The sequence below is a fragment of the Drosophila mojavensis genome, unplaced genomic scaffold (genome assembly GCF_018153725.1).
Source record: "Drosophila mojavensis isolate 15081-1352.22 unplaced genomic scaffold, ASM1815372v1 contig_136, whole genome shotgun sequence".
NCBI classification, from domain to species: domain Eukaryota; kingdom Metazoa; phylum Arthropoda; class Insecta; order Diptera; family Drosophilidae; genus Drosophila; species Drosophila mojavensis.
This window is the reverse complement of record NW_025318667.1, coordinates 17754261-17766466: the sequence shown is the minus strand read 5'-3', so window position 1 is coordinate 17766466 and position 12206 is coordinate 17754261. Positions and strand designations below refer to the sequence as shown.

Genomic DNA, 12206 nt, shown 5'->3' with positions numbered 1-12206 from the left:
AACAAATTAGCAGCCATTACAGAAAACTGTGCAAAGGTAAACTAACAAAATAGTCTATTTTGCTCGTTGTGGAAGAAAAAGAGCTAAAAGTAGCCATTTTATGGCTGAAACAGCTGTGTGCTTAGCAGCCCTTTCTTTACTCTGCTCTCTGGGACTCGCTGTGTGCGTTCGTGTGTATGAGTGTGCTGAGTGCCTCTGTGTGCGATTGTGTGTGTGCCGCTCTGTGTATGGGTGTGCGTGTGTACTTGTGTGTTATCTCGCAGCCTGGTTCTGGTTCAGTTTTCGTTTTCCGTTAGTGCAGCATTTATCCTCGACGACGTTGGTTGGCCTCGCCTTCGCCCTCAGCCATTGTCACTGTCGCTGTCGCAGTCGCCGTCGAAGTCGAAGTCGCAGTCGTTTGTCGCCTTGTCGCTAGTGTTGTTATTTATTTGTGTGTGCATTTTTTTTTGTTTTTTGCTGCTTCTGCTGCTCTGCTCTGCTCTCGTTGTGTGTGCACGTTTTATTTATTGTTGTCGTGTGTTGTTTGTTTGTGTTTTTGTTATGGTGCCAGTGCCAACTTACCTGATATAAAAAAACAACACACACACACAGAAAAAAAAAACAAACTCAAACAAGGTGCGCAGACCTGGAGTCAGGGCCACGGCACATGTTGTTAGTTAAACCAGCGCCCCAGAACGCTTGCCTCACATCCCCCAGCCCCTTCAAGAAGCCCGGGACACTAACCAATAAGTAAACCCCAAAAGGCAGCAGCAACAACAGGAGCAACAACAATAACAGCTACAACAAGACGCAAAGTAAATTCAAAACGAAACTAAACGACACAGACGAAAGTCCACAGTTCACCGCAATAGTTACAGTTACTCTCACGCCGCGTGGTTTCAATCGCAGCATGCTTTCAGCTGAGACACAGTTATTGCTGTTGTTCGTGTTGTTGTTGGCGCAGCCAAAGCTCTGAGCAATCGCCAAATCACAAACACAAAACGGCAAACAGTAACAACAACAACAACAATAACAGGAAGAAGGAGAAGAAGAACAAAACAAATAGAAATACACAAAACGCGCTGCGTCCGTTGCTTCACTAAATGCAGTCGACGTCAATGTTGACGTCGCTGTCGTCACAGTCGTCGCGTATTATGGGCCTAACCAAACAGCAACAACAACAACAGCAGCAGCAACAACAACGCCAACTTCAACAGCACTTGATACAAAAATAAACAAACAAAATCAATCAATTAATCAATCTGTGAACGCCCCAGGCGTACGCCCTCGCTCTTGTACATCCACGCCCACGCCCACGTCGACGCCCACGCTCGCTTTAAACTGCAACAGCAGCAACAACAAAAACAACAACATCAATAACAAGAGGAAGGACATATATAGCAACAGCAACAACAATGTTCCAGTCAATTGCATTAGTGCTCGTCCTGGTTGCCGCCCAGTCTGTGGCCCAGGCTCCGAAGGATGCGAATAGAAACGCTGCCGCTGCCGCTGCCTCTGCCTCTGGCTCTGGCTCTGGCTCTGGCGCGCCTGCTGTCCAGCTGCAGGCAACGGAGACACAAGCGGCGACAGCAGCAGCAGCAGCGGCGGCGGCGGTAGCAGCAGCGACGCCATTCAGCAGCAAACAGCTCACCAGATGCCGCCAAAGCTGCTATCAGCAGGTAAGCCCGGCTCAGGCCACTAAAGATAAGACGCACTTGATGGACACTTGTATGTAGGACTCGCCTGCTCGCCTGCTCGCCCGCTCACTCCCTTGCTCTCTCTCGCACCCTCTCGCTCCCTCTTACGGTCGACTGCGACGAAAGACGCTCGAGTGCGACTTCAAGGTTAGAGGCTCTCTCAGTGACTCTAGCTGCAGCCCCTTCCCCTCCACCTGGTCCAGTTGGGCAATGACAATGGGTCCGACAAGGGCAACGCCGGCACTGGGAAAACAGTTCGATACTCTGTTCAGAAACTGAAGTGGGGTATATGTGATGGTGATGGATTGATGGTACGGGAGTTACGGCATTGAAGTAGGCGGAGGCAAATACTCATGTTCATGTCACGTCATGTTTGTCTAAACTTGTTTAATTATGTCAGCCACGCCCTCCCCCATCAGTGGGTAGGCAACACACAGGTTAACACGGGTGAAAAGTTTGAGTAAACAACAGATATGCTGGTGGTTGGACAATCACCCATAGGTTTGAGAGCCATTGCAGTAGACTGGGCCTGTAGAGTCTTTGCGAGATTTTGTATTAGCAAAAAGGACGATTGCGTGACACGATCTACTCACGAGTTTGACATGTTAAGTATTACAGTTTTTAAGTCTTCAGTAGATCTTAAAGATAGCAGCGTCTAGTCTTAGAGTCATTGTAATGCCTAGCCAATAGCTTGCCCTTTAGTCATCATAGATGCTAATGTAAAATGTGGGCATTAGTATCAATGATGACATCGTGACACGCCCTACACTTTGAAAGCTATTATCCGCCTTCAATAAAAGTGAAGCACTGGGCCTACTACAGTCTACGATTCACTGTTAGATCTTTGTATTAGTATACAACAAATTGCAGCATGACACGCCCCATAAATTAATGTTCTTTTTCTTAAGTTAACAGTTTTCAAGTCAATGACTAGGCATTACGATCTTTAAAGCAATAGGAGAACAGTTTTGGAGTTATCGTAGGCCCTTCATTAGTATAGAGATGACAGTGTGCTACGCTTTTTTCACGCCTTGCAAATAATTTATTTTCTTCTGTAAAGTTGATGTTTACTTTCAGGTGATTAGATTCGATTTAGTTAAGATTGGAGCAATCATCGTGACAATCATTGCATACAAAAAGAGACAACGTGTCACGCTTTATTCACGACATATGTATTCGATCTGCTACATAGTTACAGTTTGAATGTGACTGCCTAGGCATTCTAGTTTCTACTGTAGAGGGAAGGTGGCGATTCTTCAGACATCGTAAGCCCCTTAATGAGTATCAAGAGATGACAGCGTGACACGCTTCGCTCACGAAGTTTCCCAGTCTCAGCCTCGCCCGGGCGGGATTCCTCTCAGCTCGAGCAAAACAGGGTATGACGCAGTCGTTTCTACGCGACTGCAATGTTCTCACTGGTTTCTTATTTTCATTTTATTTTTTTTATGTGGCTGCCCGCCTTTATCTGCTCGCTGACATCGCTGCCGCTGTCGCTGTCGGTGCTGCTGCTGGTGCTGCTGCTGGTGCTTCTCAGGTAGCTGCCTCTGTCAGTTGACAATGTCAGCTGGGTGGTCCACGCCAGTCATAGCGCTACTAATAGAGATTAGGCAACTGAGAACTGAAAACTGAAAACTGAAAGCTGGGAGGGCGATCAAGAAAGGAGCCACAATGCCGCAAGGGCAATTGGGTGTGTTTTGTCAAGCGTCGGGCAAGGGCAAGGGCGAGGGAGCGCGCTCAGCGTCGAGGGTTGGGCACAAAAACCTATTTCATTCAATGACTGTGAAAACTAGTATTCAAATGTACTTAACATTGAGTAAGAGAGAGAGAGAGAGAGCGAGAGAGAGAGAGAGACAGAAAAACGGTAAGACAAAAAACAATAACATAAACGAGTCCAAAATTATAAAGTGAAAACAGGAAATGGTCTGAGCAGAGACACACACAGTAGCTAGATCTCTACGTATGTCTCGCAGATAAAGCAGGGTTCACTGAAGGTAATTTCAGGATCACAATTGTCGTATATCATTTCGTAACAGAAGAATACTAATAATACTTCTATGGCAGCCGTATGCAATGGGACGTTATCTGATTTAGGGAGCTTACAAAAGAAGTGCCGAACTGAGGGAAGTCCCCTCTAGGAGTTATGCTGAACCCTGCGCTGATATTTCAAAGTCCAAGAAAATATGATAAACCCGTAGTGGTATACAGAAATATGTACATATATTTGTAAAAACTCCAAGTCTTTAACTTTTATGGGCAACGAGATTGCTGTGCTCAGACGGACGAACGGACAGACATTCAAAGGGAAACGCAAACGACCACGCCTATATCGGGTCAGTTCGTCGCCCTGGCCAAGATTATGTATATACTACATAGAATCTGCCACGCCTCCTGCTGCCTCTGAAAACCAACGGAAATGCGCTCTCTTCCTATATGATTTAATTTCCAGCTTAACTATCTAATTATATGTACGCATAGCCCACTTCAGATAAGCCTTATTCAAGTGTAGAGCGTAGACTGAAATTCCAGATAAGTTGCAAAAATAAGTTTGTCACACAGAAACTCTATTTAATAATGCTTTAACTGTTAATTTCGAGAGCTGTCGAAAGCTCTGCTCTGACTGTGATATGAGCAGACAAATGTTGACACATTACGTGATTGAAACAAATATGAGTGCACTCGTTCCGTGCGGCAGTGCTCGACTGGCCAAACATCCTGGCGTGTGTGGAGAAAGTCCTTTACTCGAAGTAATCAGAACTCTATCAGAGCTAAGTCGACTTGTCTAGAATTTGGATGAATTTGAATTTCTATAAATGAAATTGTCTGATAGAATTGGCGAGAAATTTATTAAAATCTCTATATCATTCCATTTGAGTATGACAAATGACTCTAAAAATTATTATAAGGTAACTATTATTATTGAATGGTAATTTTTCTTCAAATGAACCAAATTGACAATAGTGAAAATCCCGAGTCGCTTGTTTAGAATCTTAGAAATCTAGCTTAAACTGAATCGATTATTGTGAATGATAACAGTTGCACTAGTTCTAATAATTCTGAAACTTGATGAGGGCAAAAAGAGAAGGCAGACATCAAAAGGACTAAAACTTTGGAGTATTTCACCTAATTATAAGATCTATATCTATCCTATGTATTCAAGTTCCTATCCAAAGCGCTTTTTATCGATAGCAAGATTAATATTTAGGAAATATTGCAGAGCTTGTCTGAGTTCTCGCTTATGAATCGAATATGAATACATATATGAATACCTACTGTAATTTATATAGCTTATATTATTATAGCTTCCATCTGTTACACACCCAAACCCAATATACCCCATTGGAACCAAAGCCAACGAGTGCTCAGGGCCTTTGTGTGTGTGTGCATCTAATGGAAGAGGCAAATTTCTGCTGATTGCCATTGCGTTAATTAATGCAATTTATTATTATGAAATGTGAAATAATGTAACTTTGAATGCATTATTGTCGGCATGTGTGTGCGTGGGTGTATGTATGTGCGTGTGTGTGTGAGTGTGAGTGTGAGTGTGCGATGTTGAATGGAAGTCAATGCATTATTTGTTTGTCGCATCATTTATTAAATTATTAAGCATTATTATGTAGGTTAACCAATTCAATTTGTTTGGTTTTCTCTATTTGCATTTTGTTTCTGAACGTCCATTTAGCATTCAGCAAAAAAAAATATATATTTATATTAAATATTTTTTGCTGCTGATTAATTCTGCATCACTTCCTTAAGAAGAAATCGCTTTGATGGGCTTTACTTTAAAATTTAAATGGAATTTTTACCTGTATCCAAAGTTTCTTCAAATCCATTGACGATAGGCAGAGAAGGACAGAGAGAGAGAGAGAGAGAGAGAGAGAGAGAGAGAGAGAGAGAGAGAGAGAGAGAGAGAAGAGAGAGAAGAGAGAGAGAGAGAGAGAGAGTGAGAGAGAGTAGAAGGAGGCGTGGCAGATTCCATCAAGTTTACTATATAAATTCTTGATCAGGACGACAAACTGAGTTGATATGGTTATATTCTTTAATCTGTATATGTATGATATATGTATATGAGCATCTTAATCTCAGAACCTACAAGAATTGAAGACTTATAATTGTTCCTTCAGAGTTTATTTCAAATAATCGATAGCTCTTTCTGTTATTGATTTAAATATTATCGAACTTCAATAATTAAATTTTGTATGTTTTAATTTATAAAATCTTGTTGTTGTGTTTTACATTTTTCATTTAAGATTACGGAAGATCTTAGTTAAGTGATATCTCGCGCTCTCTCCCTCTCCCTTTCTCCCTCTCGTTTGTATTTTGAGTTGGGTCTTTCATTTCTCACTTAATTTGAAAACTGTGTCTAATCGATCGATTTACCTTTGATGTGGTAAATGCATTCGAATTAGTTCCAAGTCATCCCAGATTGAGCATAGTAAAAAACCGTGAATCTTTACGTTGTCAAACTGGAACCGAAGGGATTCGATATTCGCTTTTCGGGCATCGATTGGGCTAATGTCACGTTCCAGTTTTTGGGGGTTCACATTGATGCAATTGCGTTGACCTTTAAGGGTTGCAAAGCACTGCACGGCCGTGTGCATTGCGGGCTAATTTCACGCCTGTCCGGCTCTAATCCCCGGCCCAGTACGAACGTCGCTCAATCAGCGCCAAATTAACACCATAAAACTTGGCAGCCAGCAAAAGACTTTGTGCTATTGCAATTTGCCTGACTACTTTTTGGGGGTGCTCTGTGAGAGCGAGAGAGATAGAGAGAGAGAGAGAGTGTGTGTGTGTATTAAGAAATTCAGTCAGTCTCATTGTCTGTTGTCTCCGAGTCAGCGTGAGCTTGTGACCCAGACTCCAGGCTCGGATGCGATTCGTAATGCCAGCTGCGTATGCCGAGCACGTAGCCTTTGGCTGGTGGTGGAATCTGTTTCGACGGGGCTTCAATAATTGACAAGCGCAGCATTTGGCGACTACGTGCCACAACAAAAAAAAAAAAAAAAATTAAAAAAAGTGGTCAACGGGCATTTGCAATAGGCAGTGGCAGCGACAGAAGCGACAGAAGCGACAGCACCAGCTACAGCTCATAAAACTGCCTCAAAACTGACCTGGATGGGTAATTTATGTGGCCTGGGTGTGAAGCGATGTCCAATTCCGTGGGCAATTGCATGTAAAAGTTGTTCGTTGCCTGCGTTTAATTTATATCGCCCAATAACAACAACAACTATGCCAGGTAGCCCACAAGACGCTCGAACGGGCAAGGCCGATGAACGGCTAAGGGCGAAGAGCGAAGGGCGCAGGGGGAACGCAACGGTATATGGCCTACGGTACGAAACGGACGCTCTATGTGTGTCTTGAGTTTGCCTGCTCAGCGTTTTCATTGAGAAGTGTGTGGTGCCTTTGCTTCATTCATGGCCCGACTAGAGAAGAGAGCGTGACACGCTAGACTCACGATTGCCGAGGAACAACTTTCGATATATGTATAAATATAGATATGATGGTTCGTAACTCTATAGAACTGTCTTTTATTTTTGACTTTACATGGTTGAACGAGTTAAAAATGCAACGGAATAATTTAAATTTTATAGATTAAAAAAAAAATAAAATAAAATAAACCACATATAATTATTCTTAGCACTATATAAATGCATACCAAAATTAATTATAATTAGAAGTATCTTGCTATATGTCTATGATCGATTTGTAAAAGAACGAGATGCGCAAAGAATAATAAGAAATACAGATGAGAAAAGAAAATAAGAAGATAGGAATATAAAGAGAAGATGAAAATAGATATGAAATGTGGAAGACGAGAAACGATGGAATTATAAGAGAAGAAATATATATAAAAAGAAGAGAGAAGAGAGAATAAGAAGATAAGAAACGAGATGAGAAATAACAAAGATCATAAAAGAAGTTGATGATAAGGAAAAAGATAATAAAATAAGATATAAGGTGAGGTGAAGTTAGAAAGTTAGAAAGAAGAAGTAAAAAATAGAAAAGGAAAATATGAAAATAAGAAGAAAAATGGAAAAAGAAGATGACTACAAACGATATAAGAAAAGGAAGAATAGTCAAATATGAAGATAACGGCAAGACAATGAATAATATGATATGAAGAAGAAGATAAAGTTATGAAAATTGGCATAGAACAGAATAGAAATAGTTTTGGATAGCACAGAAAAAATTAGTATTTGAATTATGCATGAGTTTGAGAAGATAATTGTTTTATATTGTGTGCCAATTGAAATTATATAGATGAGAGCCAATAGAAGAGCTAAATATGCCCAATCAATCTTACTCAATGTGTTTGTAGATAGATACATATGTATGTATGTATGTATGTATGTATGTATAAGTGGATATAGATTTGTGAATATATTGAATTGTCAATTACAATTAGGCTAACGATGTTGATGGGCAATCAAATCACGTTGCCATCTCTAATTGATATTGCCAAAGCCATTCATTCAGTCAGTCGCTCATTCATTTGCCGCCTTATTGTTGTTACTTATCGCCCAAGTTGTTTCGCAAAGGCCAAAAATTCAATTGAGCGGAAAATATGTTGTCTTTGCGATTTTCCTTTTGGCATGCTCGTTTATCTGGCCGCCTTATTGTGTAATGATGACAAAGTGCTGCTGCCGCCGTTGCTGCTGCTGCTGCTGCTGCTGCTGCTGCTGTTGATGGCAATGATGCCGAAGTCGATCCGGAATGCTGCTGGTTGCCAGTTCCTTTGTGCTAGCCTGATGTCCGCCATCTCGTTCCAGTCAGAGTCACAGTCACAGTTAAAGTCGATGTGCCTCTGTCTCTCTCTCTCTCTCTGTCTCTGTCTCTGTCTTTGTCTTCGTCTCATTCTCATTCTCAGTTCGCATCAGCACATTCATTCATTTGTCTGCGTGCTCATTCATAAACTAAACGGACAGGCACCGAGATCCGGGCTGTGGGCCTTTTTGCACTCATTGCTTTAGTGCCCAGGACGTTGTCCAGCTGTCGCTGCTGCGTAGCTAAAGCGACAGTTGACAAAGGCTAAGCAGGCAGAGCCAGCTATTCACCGCTTAACACACAGCAGTTGCCGTTGCCGTTGCCGTCGCAGTCGCCGTCGCAGTCGGCGTCGCAGTTGCCGTCACATTTGCCATGTCCAGTTAGTTCACAGTTTCATCTCCTGCCGACAGCGTAAAAATTTCAATTCGCCATACAACTTTGCGGTCATTTATACAAACAGACACACGCGCACAAATGCACACACACACACACACATACATACATACACTCTATCATTTCTTTTTTCCTTTTACACACACACACACAGTGGGAGTTCTATCTCTGTGTTCTTTTATTTTTTGCGTTTAGCCAAGCCAGGCCTTTCATATTACAGTTACAAATTTGCGTCTATTGTTGGTAATGGCGATGCTGTGGCGTTGTCCTCGACCAGAGCCAGAGCCAGAGCCGTAGCCAGAGTCGGAGCCAGTTCCAGTTACCAGTTGCCAGTTGCCTGCGGCGCTGTGCCTGATTACTTTTTCTAGCTTACTTAAAATTCGATTAGGCCACGCCCACTAACTAACTTTTTTGTTTGTGTTGTTCTGGTTTTTGCCATACGTCTGCTCGGCTCCCTCTCATTTTCTCTTTCACTCTCTCACTCTCCTCACTCTGCCTCACTCTCTAAACATGCTTCTTCTTTTATTTTGCAGTTTGCGAGGGATTGGAATTATTGCACGGATTTCGTTGATTGCAGAAGCGTAAGTACATGCCCCGCCTCCAGCTCAAACAGCAGCCGCATCAGTAAAAGCTCCCTACACGCGCTCACGCCCCCACCGCCCCATCGTCCCACCGTCTCACTCCATTTAATGATAAGTACAAAGACGGCGGTTAGATGCGATAACAACAGCTTGAATAGCCCTAAGCCATGGCTTCCTAAACCATCCAGCAACAGTTCATAATTATTATGATCCCTTAACCCATTAATGTGCCCGATGAGTAAATGCTTTTGCCGCTCCAACTAAATACTTCGCTAACAACTATGAAATTTTAATGCAATGCTAATATACTTGGCTTCAAATTAAGTGCTATCTGGAGGCCAATTTCGAGGGAGTTGTATGTATCTATACATTTATTCTATGAAAGCTCTTAAGCCGGAACTTAATTTGTTAAAATATCGCACTTGTTTTTAAAGCACACCTTGTTTCCTTTTTTTTTTTGCTACGGCAGTCTAGCGATAATTAAGATATGCAATCCGCTGTATTCACATTTTTGAAAGCCCTCAAATCACTTGAAATTGAAAAGTTTCACATAACCAATTTTGATTGCATGGCGCAAACATTTTTTCCAAATATGTAACGTTTTCAATTTGAAGAGTATTCCATTTCAGTTGTTAGCCAAGGCTAAAACGGGCATTTACAAAGCTAAAAAAACTAAACAACAGAAATAGAATAGAATGAAAATGCCAGTGCTGCAATGCCAATAAAAAAAAGCAAGAGAAAAACAAAAACCAACGTAAAATCGAAAAAGCAATTTAAACTAAACAGAAAAAAGCTTTTGTAAAATGAATGCAACAAAAAAAGGAATTTTTCAATACTAGCGCAACTAATGCCTGTAAAACTTATCGATAGTTGTGCAAACTCAATTAACTCGCTAATCAATGCAAAAAAAAAAAAAGTACATCGAAATTTTTCAATACTGGCGCAGCAATGGTCAGTCCCGTAAACATATCGATAGCTATGTTTTTAAGCTACCTCAATAAAGAAAAGCTTATCGATAGCAGCACATTCACAGGGATCCTCATTTCGAATGCAAACAAACATTCAAAATGAAATTCGCCAGAAATCTGGCGCACAGATTGCACGGGAAACGGTTATTTGTGTGCGTATTTAAGTACGTGGGCGCATTAATGGGTTAAATCTCGTTGCTTTCGATTGCTGCGGGCGGCTGGCAAAATTGCGTTGGCAATTTGCGACTTTTTCATCCGCCCCACCACATCCTGCAGCGATATATACATACATCAGTATGTATATATGAATGTATGTATATCTATACATATACATATCTGCTACTACCGTTATGCTTTTGCTTTTGCTATTGCTGTTTGCGCTTAGCTTTGGCTTTAGCTCTGCCATTTTCCTAATGTCGAAACCATCCACAGTGTTGGCAAAACTGCCACAGGCAATTGGCGCCCTTTGAGCTGCGCGTCCACCATGCCCAACGACAGGGAGCCCTGGTGCTGACCGACATCGGATGGGACGAGATGATTGCGAACGCATCGCGTCAATGCCTGATCACCTGGGAGGTATCCGGCGGCGGTCTCATGGGCAACCTGCTCACAGACACAGCACGCGCCGAGCTGTCACTCTGGCCGGATACAGTGTACAACATACAGGTGACCTGCAAGCATAAGGTAAGCCAGTTCAAGTCCACAGCCTTTGACCACAGTGTGTGACAGGATAGAAATTGTCAAACCATTTTGTTTGTAGCTAACGGGTCTGATGCGGCGTTCACTGAAGCTCAATGTGGACACACATCGGCTGCTGTCAGAAGCAGCGGCAGCGGCAGCGGCAGCCAATCGTTGGACAAATCCCAGCCTGTTGCCCCTAAATGTGGATATGCTGCCAGCGGCAACAACAACAACAACAACGGCAGCAAAAGCAATAGCCACAGCAACGTCAGCAACATCAGCAGCAGCAGCCTCACCCCCACCACCACCACCGCCATCACCACCAACAGCAACAACAACTACAAAAACAGCAGCAGCAGCAACAGCAATTTTGCAGCGCACTCGACCCACAGACCGTGTGTACATCATCAGTGCATTGCCAACGGCCAGCCAGCTGAGCGGCGTTGTGTATCCGGCCTTTGGTGCGTTGGCTTTCTTCCTGGCATTGCTCGTTATGTTCCTGTTTCTGCGTCCGCAACGCAAGCGGGCCTCTGATGGGGATGCGGACACCGCATCTCTCCTAAGCGGACGTCGCTCGCGGCTCTCCATGGACAACTCAACGCTGCATGTGTAGGCGCTCAAAAGGCGAACCGAGTTAAATGACAAAATAACAGCAATATCAGCAGCAGCAACAACAACAACAAAAAGAGAGAGAACTTGTAGTCGTTTATGTCTGACTATGTGATATTCTGCACCCAAATTGTACATAACATAGATACACACAAATACACACACACACAATACAGACACATTCACACACACACACACACACACACACCTACTATATATGTAGCTTACATATACTATACTATGCATACTATACATAAACGTGCGTATTAAAACATATATAGTTATCAAATCAAATATCTCACATCAAGTCCAAAAAAAAAAAAAAAAAAAAAAAAAACAACAAAACAAAACAAATGAGAAAAAAAAGTTCGCTCAATCGTACGATTAAGTTTTACCTTTTTTTTAGTATTTAGGGCCAAACAAAACAAAACAGTCATAAATTATATAGAATATTAAATATATATATACATACATACATATACATATTAACTATATACATTAACGCGTACACTATATACATACATACATATATATGG

General features: G+C 42.1%; 1 protein-coding gene across 1 annotated transcript; it reads left to right on the top strand.

Moving 5' to 3' along the window:
* Positions 1–280: 280 nt before the first annotated feature.
* On the top strand, positions 281–11840 carry LOC6584103 (transmembrane protein fend). The gene is made up of 4 exons (XM_002009727.4): positions 281–1658; positions 9365–9412; positions 10813–11064; positions 11141–11840. Exons 1-4 carry the CDS (start codon positions 1395–1397, stop codon positions 11672–11674), a joined length of 1098 nt encoding a protein of 365 aa, XP_002009763.1. The 5' UTR covers positions 281–1394; the 3' UTR covers positions 11675–11840.
* Positions 11841–12206: the final 366 nt, after the last annotated feature.

What these genes read in the sequence shown, in the direction of transcription:
- LOC6584103 (XM_002009727.4), top strand. Translation starts at nt 1,395, where the DNA reads ATGTTCCAGTCAATTGCATTAGTGCTCGTCCTGGTTGCCGCCCAGTCT. An exon ending in GCCAAAGCTGCTATCAGCAG is followed by an intron (nt 1,659 to 9,364) that starts GTAAGCCCGGCT and finishes TTTATTTTGCAG; the next exon opens with TTTGCGAGGGATTGGAATTA. An exon ending in ATTTCGTTGATTGCAGAAGC is followed by an intron (nt 9,413 to 10,812) that starts GTAAGTACATGC and finishes AACCATCCACAG; the next exon opens with TGTTGGCAAAACTGCCACAG.